This window comes from Rana temporaria, chromosome 7 (assembly GCF_905171775.1).
Source record: "Rana temporaria chromosome 7, aRanTem1.1, whole genome shotgun sequence".
Lineage (NCBI taxonomy): Eukaryota > Metazoa > Chordata > Amphibia > Anura > Ranidae > Rana > Rana temporaria.
Window position 1 is genome coordinate 53,233,909 of NC_053495.1, and position 20,220 is coordinate 53,254,128.

At 44.3% G+C, this 20,220-nt stretch overlaps 1 protein-coding gene across 3 annotated transcripts in view; it reads right to left on the reverse strand.

Annotated features, from left to right (window-relative positions):
* The window catches only part of LOC120945301 (inter-alpha-trypsin inhibitor heavy chain H3-like), a 106,236-nt gene that overhangs the window by 31,040 nt on the left and 54,976 nt on the right, over positions 1–20,220 (reverse strand). For all 3 annotated transcript variants that reach the window (XM_040359378.1, XM_040359377.1, XM_040359376.1), the window contains exons 11-14: positions 11,076–11,201; positions 9,659–9,840; positions 4,866–5,051; positions 1,762–1,901 (exon numbers count right to left, since the gene is read on the reverse strand). In XM_040359378.1, coding sequence (XP_040215312.1) covers positions 1,762–1,901; positions 4,866–5,051; positions 9,659–9,840; positions 11,076–11,201 — 634 coding nt within the window. The remainder of the gene's footprint in view (positions 1–1,761; positions 1,902–4,865; positions 5,052–9,658; positions 9,841–11,075; positions 11,202–20,220) is intronic.

A 20,220-nucleotide genomic window follows, 5' to 3' on the forward strand; every position in this document is an offset into this window, starting at 1 on the left:
TAATTAAAGGGTTAATTAGAAGAATATATGTTTAAGATAATTATGGATAATATCTTATGCTTATAGGTAGAGTGTTTCCTTAATAATTCAGTTTAAAAAGTGTTATAGAACATTTTGCAGTAAGCTTGTTTAGTAAAAGTGAAACTTAAATGTGGAACTTATAAATTCAAGAATGGCCTAGCAGCAAGACAACCAGAGGAAGTCTAATGGAAAATTTTAGGTTAAGGAAATTCTATAAATCATGAATAATGAATATGTTCTAATATGTGTATCTCCAAGGCCTTGTATACACGACCGGTTTCCTCTGCAGAATCCATTAAGAAACTTGGTGGGAGATTTTTTTTTGCAGAGGAAACCGGTCGTGTGTACATTTTTCAGCGAGGAAACTGTCGAGGAACTCAACGAGCCAAAAAGAGAGCATGTTCTCTTTTTCCTCGACGGGAATGGAGAAAATTGGTTCGTCGAGTTCCTCGACAAGCCTAACAAGAACTCGACGAGGAAAACGATGTGTTTCGCTCGCCGAGTTCCTCGGTCGTGTGTACGAGGCCTAAGATTGGTTAAATGAATACAGGAGATTTTCTCCTTATAATAAAGGAAATATGTCATCTAATGCACTTATCATAATATGTATTATATTTGTATTTGATTGGTGGGCAGAGATGTCCCCTCCCACATGTCTTTTGAATACTTAAAGCGGAGGTTCACACAAAAAGTGAACCTCCGCTTTTTAGATCCCGCCCCCCCTCCCGTGTCACATTTGGCACCTTTCAGGGGGAGGGGGGTGAAGATACCTGTCTGAGACAAGTATTTGCACCACTTCTGGGTGGTCCAGCGGGAGTCCAGTCTCGTCACGTCACCCAAGCTGTCTTCTGGGAAACACTGTTCCCAGGAGAGAGCGGGGACCAGTGACGGCGCGCTGCGATCCTCGCACATGCGGAGTAGGAAATCGGGCAGTGAAGCCGCAAGTCTTCACTTCCTTATTCCCTCACCAAGGATGGCGGCGGAATCAGCCGAGGACCGAGCGATTGCTCAGCCTCGTCTGCTGACATCCCGGGCGTGCTGGACAGGTAACTGTCCATTTTTTTAAAGTCAGCAGCTGCAGTATTTGTAGCTGCTGGCTTTTAAAAAAAAATAACGGGTGGACCTCCGCTTTAACATGATGAACCGTGCCCAATAAACAAGTATTTGTTTTGTATGATCCATTGTGTGGTCTGAATAAGCAGGACTTCCAGGGCCCTGAAGCCAAGGTAAGGTGAGGGGAAGGCAGACAGTACTGTTAATACTTCAGCATGCAAATGCATTTTAGGCAATTATATGATCCCAACCTAGTAGCAACAGTTTTTGGGAAGTCCCTTTTCTGTTCTAGTATAACTGAGCCCCGTGCACAAAGTCAATTACATAAAGATACAGTTTGATGAAATTGATGTAGAGGAACTCAAGCTACTTGCACAGAGCCTTGTCCTCAATCCTACTGAACACCTTTGAGATGAGCTGGAGGGCATTGGGAGCCAGGTCCTCTCATGAAACATTAGCACCTGAACTTACAAATGCTCTTTTGGTTGAATGGGCACAATTTTCCATAGACCCACTTCAAATCAAGAGTAGAGGATGCAAATTGGGTTGGCTCTACTTCTTATGGTTTGGAAATAGAATGTCCAACAAGTTCATAAACTTTAGGTATGATAGTCCAGTGTCCACAAATTTTGGCCTTATAGTGCATTTTAACAATTTAACAATGAGAAAGATTGCAGAATTACATACCGTTTCTCCAGCAATTGCTGTATGGTGAGGTAGGCCCAGAGCCTTTCAGTGAAGTCACCAAAAATGTACTCCTGCTGTTTTGTCACAGCATCCTTATCTTTGAGTTGAACATTTTGACTGTAGCTCACTGTTGCATTTGTCTGATAAAGCAAAAAAGATATTAGCTATACAAATCAGACCTTAGGAGCTAAAACCGGGCCCGAATGTCAGTAGACAACGGCCAGTTAAAAAACTGACAGATGTGCATGCTGGAAAACCAGCAGCCGACCGACTCACGATCAGTGCTCTCAGCCAATAATTTATGCAAATGAGTCATGTGATCGTATTATCGCATGTGGTAAACCTTAGTGAATTGACCCCATAGTGACCAGAAAGCATAGTGAGAGCTGGATTTCCTGGAGCATGTAGGCTTTGTTTGCTTGAAACCTGTGAAGGTAATCCCGTCTGATGTTAGGCTCTAAAAGCATAGTTCACCTTTAGTAAAAAGTTGCCTGTGCAAGTAAGAGCCGGTTCACACTAGGGCGACACGACTTCCAGCGCGACTTTCAGAGGCGACTCCGACACGACTTGAACATGAACCACAGGGCTATCTGGGGCGATTTACAACACAACTTGAAGTCGTCTCCAGGACAGGAGACTTTCCAGTGGCCAATAAAACAACAATCAGCTCTGGGAGAGGGAGGGGGAGGGAGGGGTGCAGGAGATGTTTCCCTGAGAAATGTATGTTATCTTCCTGGAAAGTAGCTTCAGATAAGACAGTGATCCGACTTCTGAGGCAACTTCAATTGAAATCAATGGGTACAAATCGCCTACAAGTCGGATTGAAGTAGTACAGGAACCTTTTCTGAAGTCGGATCGCCTTGAGTCGTGTGTATTAACACCGCTCCCATTCACTTCCATTGTTTTTCTCTACAGCGCGACTTGGGACGACTTGAGGCGACATGAAGTCGGATCGCAAGTCGCCCCAGTGTGAACCGGCTCTAAAGGGTGTCTGTAGATAAAAACAAACTGCAGCTTTGAGCAATAATGTTTGTACTATATGTGTAGGCCAGGGGTCAAGTCCTGGGGAAAAAAGTGTGGGAACTCCCACTCAAGATCCACTCCCCCATAAAAAATAAATAAAAAAATGATACGCTTATATGCATAATTACTAAACCGCATGTTTTTTGTTTTTTTTCAATCCACTATACCTTAGTAATCCGTTATGTTACTGGCCGCTTCCTGTATATGGATTCATTGGGTAGTGTGTGGGTATTCCGTCACTTCCTCGATGCCGCAATGTCTCCTGGGAGCTTTTGTCATTGTTCCCAGGAGACATTGCGGAGGTCTGCTTTGAGATATCGCGGGATTTAGAAAGAACTTAGTAAGCAGCCAGTAACATAAAGGATTACTAAGGTTCGCCTGCCCCTGACAGTGACTCGAGCTGGGCATCGCCGCTTAGTGAAGGATTGGCTGGGGCGGCTCGGCTGCTCTCTTTTGCTCGATTCCTGCAAAGGGAATTGCGTTCCTGCTGTGAAAAAAGTGCAGGGACTTCGTTCCCACGCGTTCCTGCAGGACTTGAGCCCTGGTGTAGGCCATTCTGTAAATATCTTCTAAAGCCTGACTGAAAAAATCCCAGTGATGGCATCATCCCCTCCTGCCTTGATGCTAGGACGCTGCTAACTTATTGTTCACCTCTACCACCACAGGAGCAAGCTCTAAATCAAATTCCTATACATGTGCTTTCTTTCCCCTGTTATAACTCTGAGCTCAGCATTTGAGAGTTCACTCCTGTTTCAGGAGGTACTAAATGGGCTTCACCTATAGCAAGGGCATGATTTAACTTTGGTCAACGCTGCAGAGTTTGTTTTTATCTACAGACATACTGTACCTGCATAGGCAGTTTTTTGGTAAAGAAGAACTATGCCTTTAAATCTTGCTTCTCGTTCATAAATAACAGTGCTTGCTGCCTTCTAAAATAAGTTTTTAATTTTACATTTACCCTATTTTATATTTTAAGCAGCTTAACCACTTCAATAATGGGCACTTTCACCCTCTTCCTGCCCAGGACAATTTTCAGTGCTATTGCACTTTGAATGACAATTGCGAGGTCATACAACACTGTACCCATATGAAATTTGTATAATTTTTTTGAGACAGATAGAGCTTTCTTTTGGTGGTATTTAATCACCACTGGGTTTTGTTTTTTTTGCTAAACAAATGAAAAAAGAACAACACTTTTGAAAGAAATGTTTTTCTTAGTTTCTGTTATAAAAGTTTGAAAATAAGTATTTTTATTCTTAACCGTTGAGCGATTATTAGGCTTCACAGATGCGCACTGATAGGCTGCACTGATAGGCTGCACTGATGGGTACTGATAAGGCTGCACTGATGGGCACAGATGAGGCAGCACTGATGGGCACTGATAGGCAGCACTGATGGGCACTGATAGGCAGCACTGATGGGCACTGCTGGGGCTGCACTTATAATCAGGACACTGATGATCAGCATGCTGACAGCTGGTTATCAGTACTCCTTTCCTCACACAGACACACAGCTTGTGAGGAAAGGACTGCCGATAATCGGCAAGTAGAGGGCTGCTGTGTTTGGCTCTTTACCGCAATCTGTGATTAGCTGTGTCCAATGAAGCACACGGGTAGCATGATTCTGGGAGGACGTCCATGGATGCCCTCCCAAAACTAGAGAGCCGTGGTAGTTGTCTTTTGGCTACAATGTGACAATGAGGTGGTTAAGGAAGGGTAGACTTTTCTGACAATGTTTTTATTGCTTTCTGTGCCTTCTAGTTCCAATGACAACTGCACTTCCAATGTCTTATATGGGCTTTACAGGGAAGTAAGTAAGGGGAAGTCCTAACAGAAAAACTAAAAATGAAAAAACTGACAGATTTTATCTTTTTCCAAGTCAATAATAAAACAAAAAAACAAAAACACTCACACACTTTGTTAAAGTGCTACACAAGTCAAAGCTGTGAATCTACCCAAAGATGTACAGTGAACATATTTGACCTGAAAACATACAATGTTTAAAATGTAGTCTGTATACAGTATACATATTAATTGTTTATTTCATATTGAATTAATTTGTTTTAGGTCTGAAATACTCACTCCTTCTGCCTCCACATTTGCAATAAATGAGTCCAAGTTGTTATCAGTTATATGTCCAGCAACAACTATTTCACTGCCATCAAAGTAGTGTTTGAAGGTGTTCTGAGTGACGTTCGATGTGATATTCTCAGGATATTGCATTTTAATGTCCACCAATGTTGGATTTGCTATTTCATTATAGAATCCCTGGAATAAATATAAACACAAGTCATTTGCACAAACTTTAAAGAGTAATTCCATTTTTTGTGAGAAAAAAAACCACTCTGGGTGAACAATGAAGATTTTAACAAAGTTTGTTGCAGATTACTGCCTGTTTCTGCTTTGAAGAAAAAGCCCTTTTATGATTACATGAATCCTAATGTGAGTGACTTTTTCAATAATAATCAGAGTTCTAATGAGGGACTATGCAGGGTCTGCATCCCTTTAGAAGTAATCAACTCTCAGGAAGTATGTCACCAAAAATATAATTTCAATTGCAGAGGATGCCTACTTATTTACTTAGTGAAGACTTCTGGGAAAATCAATGAGCCAATCACACAAGCAAGAAGGCCTCGAGGTTGCCATATAGCATTGAATTTTACAGAAAATGACAGCACTTCAGATTGAAGAAAAGGTAACTTATGTTGTTAACATTCAATTTCAATATGGCTACATGCAATTGTATAAGCTATATCATTTTTTCACTGGCTATTTTTCCTATGAAATTAAAATTACGTTTTAACATTACGTTTTACCATTCCAAAGTTTTTTGCATTGGTACATGGCCCCCAGGGCTGTAGCCAGGCCCCAATACCTTTTGTTATGGCTAATAACTTGCATATAAGCCTTCAAAATGCAGACTTTTGATTTTTCATGTTTGGGTCCCATAGACTTCAATGAGGTTCGGGTCCTAACTTTTACAATGTTCGAGAGTTCTGGCACGAACTGAACCAGGGGGTGTTCGGCCCATCTCTAATCAGCAGTCTGAAGCTCTCTTTTAACATAAAAAACAAGGAACATCAGCCAAGATCTATAAGCGCCAATGATCCATCTTGCTTATTAATTGGACTTTGACAAACTGTATAAACATACTTTGTTAAATATTTTTACTTTTACACCCTTTTTGTTTTTTTTGTTGCATTATTGTCTCGTTTTCATTTGTAATACCCTTTTCCTGAACATGTTTCTGTTTGCACCATTTTACCTGCTTACTTATTAAACAATTTTTTTTAAGTAAAATTATCTCTGATGCACTAATGCGGAACTTAAAGAATCCCTGTCTCTTTGAAGACTGCTACTATATAGTAAATCTCTGGATATACTTATCTGTGATCACAGTGTGGATTACAGACATTTATGTAAAGCCACAATTGCTATCACTAACATTGTGAACATTTGATATTTTATGATTAAAAATATCTGGTGGCATGGTTGACTTGGGGAATGAGAGCGTTAATTTCTTAGTTAACCAAACCCAGCAACAATCACTCTCAGTCAACTGGCACTTGATTGTGGTCCCGCAAGCCTGAATATCTTAGCGTAGGGTGGGGGTGAGAGTGTCTCATTGTCATGTAGCAGTGACAATGTGGTGTAAGTTTGAACAGGCATTTGTCACAAGTTGGTAAAGGTGGCTGGGGTTTGACACCGCCTCCAATACATGGATGACCCATGGCGCAGGCAAAATATGTGTAATAAAGACCAGGTTTACCTGAGTGGTGCTGACTACAGCCATGTTTTGGAGAGTAGTGTGGGAGAAGGTGAGGCAGAGCAGAGCCATGGGGGAAAAAGTAATAGCATGATAAAGTAGGGTGTGGGAGAACTATGCTACTACTAAGATTGCTGTTGTTAAGCAAGTGGTAGGAAGCGAATACTGTAGTGAAAGGTAGACATGTGCACAGAAAAAAAATTCGTCTTTTTGTTTCGTTTCGTATCGTTCCGTAGGTTCGTTTCCGTTCGTTTTCTGTAAGATGCCCGTTTTCCTGTTCGTTCCCGTTCATTTTTTGTACGACGAGATTTTTTCGTATTCCGATCGTTTCGTATTTTCGATACCGTTTTATTTTCGTACATGCGGGATGGTTCGTTATTCTGTTTAATTCATGTTCGTTACTTGTTAGACAATAATTTTCGTGAATTTTCGTCAATGATTTGCATTCTGTATTTTGGATTCCTTTTTCTGTTCGTGTTTTCAGTCGTGTGTTCGTGTGACATCTATGACAATTTGTTGTGGATGTCATGTGGGCATGCGACTGAAGATACGAACAGAAAAAGGATTTTCGTCATTTTGTACTTTCGTAAATATATCGCGGGATTCGCGGCACTTTTAACACGCGGCTCATCCATATTAACTATTGTTAAGCCCCATACACTTGGTCAGACTTTTTTAACAACAAACATAAAAACGATCGTTTTCTGTTCGTTCTGAGAAAATTTGTTCGTTTTTAAACTCCATCAGAAAACCTTTTTTGGCTTCAAAAGTCTGGCTAACTGATCTCCCTTTAGATGAAAATCCACAGAAAAGTTTATTTGGCTTTACTGTACTACTCAGCACAAAAGAGAAGCTGCTAACTACACTCACTGCCCATTCAAAAAAACGAAAATGACTGAAAAATCTGTGGCAAGGGATTTGCATTCTGTGTTTTGGGTCCTTTTTCTTTTGGTGTTTTCGGTCGTGTGTTCATGTGACATCTGTGGCAAAAGATTTGCATTCTGTTGAATCCAAAATACGAACAGAAAAAAGGAATTCAAAATACAGGGTGCAGGTCTTTTGTTGTGGATGTCGTGTGAGCATGCGACTGGGGATGCGGACAGGGAAAGGATTCAAACAAAATACAGAGTTCGGGTCTTTTGTTGTGGATGTCATATTAGCATACGACTGAGGGTGCGAACAGAGAAGGGATTCAAACAAGATACAGAGTGCAAATCTTTTGTTGTGGATGTTGTGTGAACATACAGCTGAGGATACGAACAGAGAGGGGATTCAAACAGGATACAGAATGCAAATCTTTTGTTGTGGATGTCGTGTGAACATACGGCTGAGCATACGAGCAGAGAGGGGATTCAAACAGGATACAGAATGCAAATCTTTTGTTATAGATGTAATTTTCGTTCCTTTGCCGCTTTCGTTTTGTCGTATTTTTGTCGGATCGTTCGTTCGTATTTGCGGTTATTCGTTATGCGGCTCATTCGTAATCCCGTCGTTTTCGTATTTTGGTGCTTTCATTTTTTCGTATGTACACATTATTCTGCGGGTACGAAAATGAAAATTTTTGTACGAAAATAACATTCGTACGAACGGGAATGCACATATCTAGTGAAGGGCAGGTGAGATAAAGGTGGCTCATATGTCCTAAAAGTTCAATGTTATACATGAACCCTCCATATGCACAGACTGAGAAATATCATACTTCTCTCTTTAAGCTATAATGGAGGATAATAATGAATCTTGTTTTAAATGACCTGCTAAAATTAACCACTTCCATACAGGGCACGTATACACCTTCCCGCCCAAGCCAATTTTCAGCTTTCAGCACTGTCGCACTTTGAATGGCAATTGCGCGGTCATGCTACACTGTACCCAAACAAAATTGGCGTCCTTTTTTCCCCACAAATAGAGCTTTCTTTTGGTGGTATTTGATCACCTCTGCGATTTTTTTTTTTTGCGCAACAACTAAAAAAAGACAGAAAATTTAGAAAAAAAATTACGTTTTTACTTTTTTCTGTTAATTTTTTTGTAAATAAGTACGTTTTCTCTTTCAATTACGGGCACTGATATGGCGGAACTGATGAGATGGCACTGATGGACATCGATGAGGTAGCACTGACGGGCACAGATAAGGTGGCACTGATTGGCGGCGCTGGTATGCGGCACTGATGGGCACACATAGGCGGCACTGATGGGCACACATAGGCGGCACTGATGGGCACATAGGCGGCACTGATGGGCACATAGGCGGCACTGATGGGCACATAGGCGGCACTGATGGGCACTCATGGGCGGCACTGATGGGCACACATAGGCGGCACAGATGGGCACTCATGGGTGGCACTTATGGGTGGCACTGATGGATACTTATGGTTGGCACAGATGGGCACTGATAGGTGGGCACTGGGCATGGATGGGCACTGTGGGGTGGCACTGATGGACACTCTGGGTGGCACTGATGAACACTGTGGGGTGGCACTGATGGACACTGTGGGGCGGCACTTATTTTTCCTATGTTGCTAGTCAGTGCCCATTTGTGGGCACTGATTGGCATCTTTTTTTTATTTTTAATAGGTTTTTTTTTTAGACTTTTTTTTTTTTTGAGACTTTTTTATTTATTTTTTTTGAGACTTTTTTTTTTTTTTTTGCCCTTCCCTGGTGGTCCAGGGTGGGCTTCCCTGGTGGTCCATGTGGCGATCCGAGGGGGGGCTGCGCTGATAAACAATCAGCGCGAACCCCCCCTGCCAGGAGAGCCGCCGATCGGCGATCCTCTACTCGCGTCTGTCAGACGCGAGTGAGGAAGAGCCGTCGACGGCTCTTCCTGTTTACATCGTGATCAGCCGTGGTTGGACACGGCTGATCACGTGGTAAAGAGTCTCCGTTAGAGACTCTTTACCGAGATCGGTGTTGCGGGGTGTCAGACTGACACCCCGCAACAACGATCGCCGCGATGCGCGCCCCCGGGGGCGCGCAGCGGCTTAGAATCCTGAGGACGTCATATGACGTCCAGTCAGGATTCTACAACCACTTTGCCGACGTCAATTTGTCATTGGTGGGCGGCAAGTGGTTAAATAGCAACTATTTCACGGGAATTAGGATGTCAAACATTTACCTGCATCTGCAAGGTTGCATCAGAGTCCTCGTATATACGAACAGCAACACCAGAATTTTCCAGTGCCATCTTTTCCAGAAAAGGATAATCAACACTATAGCCAAAGCCAAGACAGTACAGGGTGTATCTTCCTTGGATTGCTCTTTTTGCATTTTCCTGAATTCTTGCTGGATCTGATTCGCCTTAAAAGGGAAATATTTCTAGTTGAGTTGCAAGACATTAGAGGACAGCTCAGTAGCATCTGTGCATGCATTACAACACACTCTTCTTAGACCCCATTCACATATTTTCGGTGCTGTGTTAACACACATGAAAAACACAGTGGAGTAGATTCAGAGAGCAATTACGCCGGCGTATCCATAGATACGCCGCGTAATTGCTAAGTTGCGCCGGCGTATCTACTTTCTGTATTTAGAAAGCTAGATACACCGACTGTAGCCTAAGATACGACTGGCATAAGTCTCTTATGCCGTCGTATCTTAGGGTGAATTCTGACGCTGGCCACTAGGTGGCGCTCCCGTACTTTTCAGCGTAGAGTATGCAAATTGCCTACTTACGCCGATTCACAAACGTACGCGCGCCCGGCCTTCTTTTTTTACATCGTTTGCGTTAAGGCTTTTCCGGCGTACAGTTGTTCCTGCTATTAGGAGGCGCAGCCAATGTTAAGTATGGACGTCGTTCCCGCTTCGAAATTTGAATTGTTTACGTCGTTTGCGTAAGTCGTTCGCGAATAGGGCTGGACGTAAATTACATTCACGTCGAAACCAATACGTTGTTGCGCCGTACTTGGAAGCAATGCACACTGGGATATGTACACGGACGCGCATGCGCCGTTCGTAAATCACGTCAATCACGTCAGGTCATCACATATTAACATAAAACACGCCCCCTTCCCCATTTGAATTACGCGTGCTTACGCCGGCCCCATTTACGCTACGCCGCCGCGAATTACGGAGCAAGTGCTTTGTGAATACAGCACTTGCTCCTGTAAATGCGGAGGCGTAGCGTAAATACACTACGCTGCGCCGCCGTAACTTTAGGCAGAGATACCTGAATCTACCCCAGTGGTGACGTGGAGATCATTGCGCGGAGCCACTTCTAGTAGTGTAGGTTTCTGCAAAAACTTTAAATGATGACTTTGCTTGACTGGGGCTGTTTTGGGCAGTGCAAGCTTTTAGTTTAGCAAAAGGGTTGCATTAAGCAATCACTGAAAATAGATAATTTACTAAACTAGGGTGTGTGTAATCAGAAAGACAAAGACTTGACTGGAGTGGAGTGTTTTGTATCTACTGTATTGAATCAGGTTGGAGAGAATGTACCCATCTTTTTATTGCCCAGAAACAAACTAAAAATTCATAAAACAATAGAAGCAAAAAAATAAATAAAAATGAAGCTAACGTAATCAGAATCAACTTACCAACATTAGCTTGACCGTCCGTCAGCAATACTATTAAAGACACACTCCTCTCTGGAACCTGTTTTAGCTGATGTGCTCTATCCAAGAGTTGAACCGCTTGCATCAAGGCATCATTAATATTTGTTGCTAGAATAGAAGAAAACATTGCAATAATGTAATGCAACAATTTTTAAAGCTCTGGGCACAAAAACCTTCATTTAAATATATTCCTGAATAGCTGCAAAGGATATAAACCAACTTTGTGTGCATTTGCAAACCTAAATATTACTTTGTAAAAGTAGCAGTGACATCACCGACCCACTACAATCTGCCTACAGAAAATTACAGGAGAGGGCAGAGACAAGACCAGTCACCCTGCACAAGGTGAGAGAGCAGCAGTGACCAGTCTTTATTACAGAAATTTCCTGAACAGAGGCAAAGTTTTACACTGGATTACTGCCAGTGTTGCTAACCAACTAGATTGAAATTTACTGACACAACACCCATAATTTACTGGCAGAGCCAAGTTTTTACTGGCAGTTGCAAAAGTTAAAAAATGTCAGTTTTAAAAAGCTTTGTGGATCTGCTTAAAGCGGGGGTTCACCCTATATAAAAAAAAATTTTTTTTTTTTTCCTCTAGCATTAAATTCGGCATAGTAGCGCGAGCTACAGTATGCCTGTCTGTATTGTTTTATCCCCGTACTCACTGTGCTATTGTACATTGAAGATTCCGGGGAATGGGCGTTCCTATGGAGAGAGAAGGTGATTGACGGCTGGCCCTGGCACGTCACGCTTCTCCGGAAATAGCCGAAATAGGCTTGGCTCTTCACGGCGCCTGCGCATAGCCTGTGCGCAGGCGCCGTGAAGAGCCGAGACCTACTCCGGCTGTCTTCGGGGAGCGTGACGTGCCAGAGCCGGCCGTCAATCATCCTCCCTCTCCATAGGCACGCCCATTCCCCGCAGGAGTCGGAATCTTCAATGATCCATAGCACTGTGAGTACGGGGATAAAAAAATACAGACCGGCATACTGTAGCTTGCGCTACTATGCCGAATGTAATGCTAGACTGTTGTTAAGGAGGGTGAACCACCGCTTTAAGTAATCATTTGCATACGCAAAGCGGCATTTCGACTCGAAATGCCCCCAGCGGTGGATGCGGTACTGCATCCTAAGATCCGACAGTGTAAGTCTATTACAGATGTCGGATCTTCTGACTATCTTTGGAAAAATCCTTCTGAGGATCGTTTCCAAAGATAGCCACAGGGATACGCAGGCTGAACAGCAGTTCCGCCTGCGTATCTCCTTTGAAGATTTGGCCCTATGTTTGTATTTAGACAATATTTCCTTAGCCCGTAGTTCAGCTTTAACAAGTACATATGCAACATTGCTTTCACAAAGCAACTCTATGCGACAAGTAAAATCACAGAGTGAAGTATAAATGCCATCCAGGAAACATTGCATTTATGCTACAACAGAAATCTCATCATCCAGGAAAAATTGCAGCTATGCTACAACAGAAATCTCAGGGCCAGATCCACAAAGCACTTACGCTGGCGTATCTCGAGATGCGCGGCGTAAGTGTAAATATGCGCCGGCGTATCTATGCGCCGTATCCCCAGAACCAGATACGCCTGAAAACCAGATTTTTCCGACCGACGTAAAAAGATTACACCGGCGCATCGTGGGCGCAAAAATACACTAGACGCACCATTGTTTTGCTATGCAAATATGCAAATGAGGGAGATACGGCGATCCACAAAAGTACGTTTGACCGGCGCAGGCTACACGCTGTGCGCATCAGCTGTACGTCCGGTCTAAAGTTACCCCTCATAAAAGCAGCTTTAACTTAGCTAAAGCAACACCGTTAGGGACGAGCTGGGCAGCCACACTTGCAGGACAACAATCTGTATGCCAACATGCCAGGGGCATCCATGGTCATAGCTATACTACTGGCTTTAGATGCGCGCAGAAGGAGGAGGGAACGGAGGAGGAGGGCACGGGAGAGGATATACCGCACACGCATAGACGTCTTTGGTATGTGTGATTCTGAGGTGTATCGCATCTTCAGATTCACCCCTACTGCCATCATGGAATTAACCACAACCCTGCAGAATAACATCACCAGCCCAACACACCGCTCACATGCAGTGCAGCCACTGGTCAAGGTACTGGCAACACTCCATTTCCTTGCCAGTGGCTCTTTTCAGCGTACAAGTGGAGTGGTGGCTGGGATGGCACAATCCTCCATTAGCAGATGTGTGCACCAGGTTATCCCTGCAATCCTCAGACGCATGGCCAACCAAATCATCAGACCCACCTAGGAGGACCTGCGGGTGAAGGCAATGCGTGATTTCTACAGAATTGCAGAATTCCCACGCACTGTGGGGGCCATTGATTGCACACATGTGGCACTACAGCCCCCCCGTGAGACAGAGCACCCTCCAGTGCCCCTGGCATGAGCGACCATCTTTGCCAGCTTCCCACGGACCACACGCCTGAGATCATTTTATCTTTTTTTGGATCCCATTGCGGGTCCGGGTCTCACCCCCCAACGCATTGACATCGTCTGTGATGTCCTGCAGTATCTGCCTCCTCCTGGCCGGGGTGGTGTTGGCACTCTCAGGGCCATGCAGCAAACTACCAAAGCGGGTAATGGCCCTCACAATGATCTCCTTCTCCCGCAAGGAGTAGTTTAGCTTCCTCTTCCTCTCCATCATCTTTATAAAACACACGATCCAAAACACTCTCCAAAAACCACAACGACACGACACGACACAAACCAACAAACAGCCACAGACAATGGAACAAAAGCACCTTGCTTCAGGAAGGGAAACAAATGGATGTACTTTTGCAATGGAAGGGCGTATGTCTGGGCCTATTTATGCACTGGGCGTATCTCACTAAGTACGCCGGGCCTAGTTCCTATCTCACTGATTGCGCCGGGCCGAGTTCTGAGCATGCGCAGAGAGGCTCTGACCTTAGTCGCCATCATGCGCATGCGCAGTCCGGCTGGCCCTTCATTTGCATGGGGTCACGGCTCATTTAAATGGAACACGCCCACGTCCTTCCCACTTTCAATTACGCCGGCTTACGCCTCGGAATTTACGTTGTGCCGGCGCAAATTTGGGCGCAAATAATATGAGGATATGGTACTTGCGTCTCTAAGTTGAGCCGGCGTAACGTAAATGAGATGCGCTACGCCGGTCTATATATTCGCCGATGTACGTGGATCTGGCCCTCAGTTTTCACTTAAAGTGATTGTAAAGTTTTTTTTTCATTTATTTTTTGCTCTGTGCAAGGGTAAGCAGCCCAGATCCTCCTTTTCTGGGGTGTCCCGGCAGCGTTCCTGGCTCCCCATCGGGTCCCCATATGGTGAGCCGCTTTCCCTGGGGGCACCCGTGCGGGTGCGCTCCTGTGTCCTGTTGCTGTGTCCATTGACACAGACAGCAGGACTCTGCCCCGCCCCCCATGTCACTGGATTTGATTGAGCGCAGCGGGAGCCAATGGCATCCAATTCAATGGCATCCTATCCAATGAGGACCCAAGACAGCGGCTGGAGCTGCAAGGCTTGTGCTCGTCACTGGGACGATCAAGTTCAGGTAAGAAAAATGGGGGCTCTGGGGGGCAGCTGCAGAGCAGAAGGTTTTTCACCTTAATGCGTAGAATGCATTAAGGTGAAAAACCTTGAGGGTTTACAAAACCTTTAATGTAATTAGAATTTTAAATGGAAAATATAATTATTAATAATAATCATTAAAAAATTGTACCATTCAGTTGCCTATTTACTTACCTGCAACATGTTTTTGTTAGGTGCTGACTTGTGAATAAAACCATGATGCGCCATTATTTATTTCATGCTCACTCTCTTTGGGTACTCCAATCTTTTTAAAGTATTTGGTGTGTATCTGTGGACCTAAGCAAGGGCCAAAGCAGGCCTTAAAGCGGTGGTTCACCCTCCTTGACATCATTATACCATTACATTCGGCATCGTAGCGCGAGCTACGGTATGCCGGTCTTAAATTTTTAATCCCCGTACTCACTGTGCTATCGATCATTGAAGTTTCCGACGCCCGCGGGGAATGGGCGTGCCTATGGAGAGGGAGGATGATTGACGGCCGGCTCTGGCACGTCACGCTCCCGAAGACAGCCGGAGTAGGTCTCGGCTCTTCACGGCGCCTGCGCACAGGCTATGCGCAGGCGCCGTGAATAGCCAAGCCTATTTCGGCTATTTCCGGAGGAGCGTGACGTGCCAGGGCCGGCCGTCAATCACCTTCTCTCACCATAGGAACGCCCATTCCCCGGAATATTCAATGATCCATAGCACGGTGAGTACGGGGATAAAAAATGTAAGACCGGCATACTGTAGCTCGCGCTACGATGCCGAATGTAATGGTATAATACATTTTTTTTTTTTTTTTTTTTTAATAGGGTGAACCCCCGCTTTAAGATCAGCTATGTCTGGCTCCATGATTGGAGCACTGGGGTATAAAAAGAAGAAGGGATCAGTGCACAAGTAAAGAGGGGTGATGTAGAGTGTCACTGCAGGAGAGAAAAGTCTCAGCACATTGGAGGAAAGTAGCATATGGTTTAAGCTGAAGCGTGGAAAGAAGGAATAAAGGAAATAAAGGACAGAAAAGTTAAAGTGATTGTAAAAGGTTTTTTTTGTTTGGTTTTTAATTAGAATAAAAAAGTGCCATCTCAGCAAGCCGTGCCCGTGTGCTAAAGGGGCTCCCATAGACACACATAGCATAAGTCGCCCATGCCACTGATCCCTTTTCACAGGAGTCTGACTGACAACAGCATGAGCCTATGACTCTTCTGTGAGGCCCCGTACACACGGCCGAGGAACTCGACGTGCCAAACACATCGAGTTCCTCGGCCAGTTCAGCCCTGAAGCCGCCGAGGAGCTCGGCGGGCCGAGAGCTCCCATAGAACAACGAGGAAATAGAGAACATGTTCTCTATTTCCTCGTCGAGCTCCTCGTCGGCTTCCTCGGCGAAATTGTACACACGGCCGGGTTTCTCGGCAGAATTCAGCCAGAAACTCGGTCGGAAGCTGAATTCTGCCGAGGAAACTGGTCGTGTGTACGGGGCCTGAGACTAGGAAGAGGGAACAGGGCTGCTGCAGACGGGATAGCAATCTGTGGAGATGTCAGGTAAAAAAAAAAAAAACATTTGGGGGGTTGGGGGGGATTAGTTAGTGAGCTGTTTTTTACCTTATTGCTAGGAATGCATAAGGCTCCATTCCCATTTCTCATAGTGGGAACAAGCACTCCTGCTCCTGTTTTTTTTTTTTTTTGTACAATTTTCACGCGATTCCACATGTTGCACATAGAGCCGCTCATTTATTTCAATGGGCTGCCCTATGCACGTTTGTCTTCCAAAAGAAGCTCCTGCTTCCTTTGGGGCAACAAGCTTAGCGCTATTTTTATATGCACATTTTGCAGTGATTGCTGTGCAGTTCTGTCATGCACCAATTGTGGCATGGCTGTCTTGAGTTTGGTTGTGATTTGGAATCATGGGCAGAATCATGCTGATTCTGTATGTGATTCCAAATTATGTAATGTAAACACGATAAAAAACAAACAATTAGGGGCAGATTCACATACAATTGCATGGGCGCAGCGTATGTGAGATACGCTACGCCGCTGTAACTTACTTTTTGAAGCTTTGAATCCACAAAGAATCCATGTGTAATTCAAATCGGCGAGTAGGCGACGTGTTTCATTTAAATGAAGCGCGTCCCTGCGCCGAACGAACTGCGCATGCTCCGTTCCTAAATTTCCCGCCGTGAATTGCGCTAAATGACGTCGCAAGGACGTCATTTTTTGTGACGTGGACGTAAATTCCGTCCAGCCCGATTCACGGACAACTTACGCAAACGAAATTACATTTTTAAAATTATACGCGGGAACGATGGCCATACTTAACATTGAGTACGCCACCAAATAGCAGCTTTAACTATACGCCGAAAAAAGCCGACTAGAGACGACGTAAAAAAAATGCGACGGCCGCTCGTACATTCGTGGATCGTCGGAAATAGCTAATTTGCATACTTGACGCGGAAAACAATGGGAACGCCACCCAGCGGACGCCGAAGAATTGCATCTTAGATCCGAAGGCGTACGAAGACGTACGCCTGTCGAATCTAACCCAGATGCCGTTGTATCTTGTTAAGAGGATTCAAAACAAAGATACGACGCGGGAAATTTGAAAGTACGCCGGCGTATCAGTAGATACGCCGGCATACTCTCTTTGTGGATCTGCCCCTTAGACTTTAAAATCACTTTAAAGTGGACCTGAACATAAAAAGTGAGGATTTGTTACTTTAAAAGAGAACATCTAGAAATGTTAATTGTACTTCAAGTAGATCTTACCTCAAGAACAATAATTTATAATATAGAAGTTTACTAAACAGTGGTGGCCGGTCCATAAGTTAAAAAATATTAGTCATATTATGTTTTTTTTTTTTAAATGGATCGTTGTGTGTGTGCAGTGCACTTCGGAGCGCCAGACTAATAGAAGTCTATTAGGTCCGTCAATGTTTAACAAGCACTTGATTGTAACCTGAGGCTCTAATTGGCTTGTTTAACATTGTGCTCGGGGCGCAAAGCACTGCGCCCCGAACCCGCCCACTTTTGACTTTAGCAAATCAAAATTTGTCACATGACACATCCAGTTTCCCGGCCAATCAAGAGGCTGACGATTTGCAACACTGAAGCCGCCAGGTATCAGGGGAGCCGCGAAAGTGATGGAGTCTGCATTTGCAGATAAGGTGTCAGGGACATGGCCGTCACAGCACTGGCAATGTTGCCCAGAACCTCCATGGATGCTCACGGAGGGGTTCGAGATGTGCACGAGCAAGCGCCGCATTAATGCGCACCAGTGCATGAGCGCGCATCAGCGCACGCCCAGCATGGTGCACAAGTGGCGTGACTGACGCTGGCGCCATTGGCCCTATTTAAGTCACCCTGTGACTGCAGGATGGCGCTGTATTATCTCTTCAGTCTCCTGTGTTCCTTGACTTTGTTCCTTGATCCGTGCTTATCTGTTGTGACCCGGCTCGCCCTGACCTCGCTTCTTGTTCTCCTAGTTTTGACCCTTGGCCTGCTTCCGGACTCTGCATCTGCTTCCTGACCACCCGACTTGAACCTGGACCCTGCTCATGTATGACCTTGGTTCGCCTCTGTAACCGCTCTGGACTGACCTACCTGTGTTTGACCCCCGGCCTGGCTTCTGGTATCGCTGCTCATCTGAGCACAACAAAGCTCAGTTCTGTCTGCTGCAGCCATCCCTTAGTGGCCAGCTCATCGGACTACAAGCAAGCACCTGGCCAACCGTGCTTCTGTGGGCACTGCGCTCCCTGTCCCCAACTTCAGAATCGCATTGCACTCAGCCACAAGGGCAACCCTCTTGGCATCTTGATCTCCATACTTGTCCCTGACATAAGGACACAAAGGGATTTGCGCCCCCCCCCCCCCCCACAAAAAAATTCACCAGCCACCACTGTTACCAAACCTTAGTGATTGCTGTATTAGTTTTCTTTTTTAAGACTAAGTAGATTTTTAATGAATCCTGTCAGAAATCCATTGTGCCAGAATTCCCATCTGTCCTATGTGGGCTACAGAACATCTCCCAGCATTTAATAGAGATAGGGAGCTACAGTAGGAAGGTGTTCGCAAATCAGGAGAGCAGCCTAAGGTGATGGATACAGTACAGTGATAGATGGTAAAAACAGTGCAGCAGTGTGTTACCTGCAGGGTAATCAGGAAAAAATAAAGGAAACAATCCTAAAAAAGGCATAGTAATGCAGCTCCCACATCTATTGTGTTGTTTATCTGCCATACGTTAAATTTTGTTCAGTACCCTAAAATTTGTACTGAAAAATAGCAGTGATCTTTCTGACATGGGTTGGGTCCTTGTGAGCAGCTATGGTATTTATGTAAAAATAAATAAAATGTTAGCTGTATACCCACTGTATATATTAGGTGAATTACTCACACCCTGCATACTCTCATATAATTGTGCTATACTTATTAAAACATAGTGACATGCTTTGCCTTCACTGTATAAATCCCCCTATTGTATCATTAAACCACAATTATAGACTGAATAAAAAAAACCCTCTTAAAAAATTTGTGTAGATACACTTAACCTTTGCAGCTATAAATATTATATATAGACAAACCTTCGTGTTTTTTCACCTTAATGCATCCTAGCTTTTTGTCCTATTTCAGAGGACTATATGTAGCGCCTACCCCAACTTTCCGGGACACCCAGAGGTGGGGAGGGCTGACATACATCCTCAGGGGGTTACTAGGTATAGTGGGTGATCAACAAGATGGAAATTAGTCAGCAGTCACTTTTATGCTTGAACAAAGGACAATGTGGGAGAGAAGAGATAGGGCACAAGAAACCCTTAGTCAAAAATAGTAGCGATCAGCAGACAGGCAAATTGGCAGACTCCTTAGACAAAAAGGTGAGACAAGGCAGACAGCAGTACATGAAAATAGCCTTTAAGATGAACCAGCACATCTGTACTTTGTAGAATAGGCAGTCTCCTATAGTAACTGAACTTAACTGACGGAAAGGTGCAAGAACTTTATGGATGATTCCGACGCTTTCCCAGGCTCTCCATGGGTCCACGGTCTGGTACTTCTTCTCAGGTCTCTATCCCTTTCAAAATTGTTTCCAGGTATTGAGCAGGCTCTCCTCTGCAGAATATTGAACACCTGGCTAGGCCTCAGGCTTTAGGCCTACCCAGCAGGAGCTGTTTCACACACATTCGGGCAGGAACCACAGCCTGGGCAGGAAAGACCTTGAGCACCTGACTGTTTCCAAATAAATACCTTCTCCCAGCATTCATATCAGCCAGTCTGATTGGTTTAGAAAGGTATGTTTATTCATAACCTGAATTCACTATAGCTAATCATACTAATGTCAAAGGCAACAGCGCCACCTATTGACAAAAGGGAGAAACCACAACTGAAACAGGATTTGTAGAAAAGCTTTTTGACCACTAAAGACTACTTATTAGCCAGGCTAGCTACCACCCAGCAAAAATAAATGTACCTGCAACCCTGTTTTAGGACATATATATGCTCCCTGGAAGGATAATCTCATTCATATAATTCCAACTTTCCTGCATCAGTCATTGGTGTTCCCATT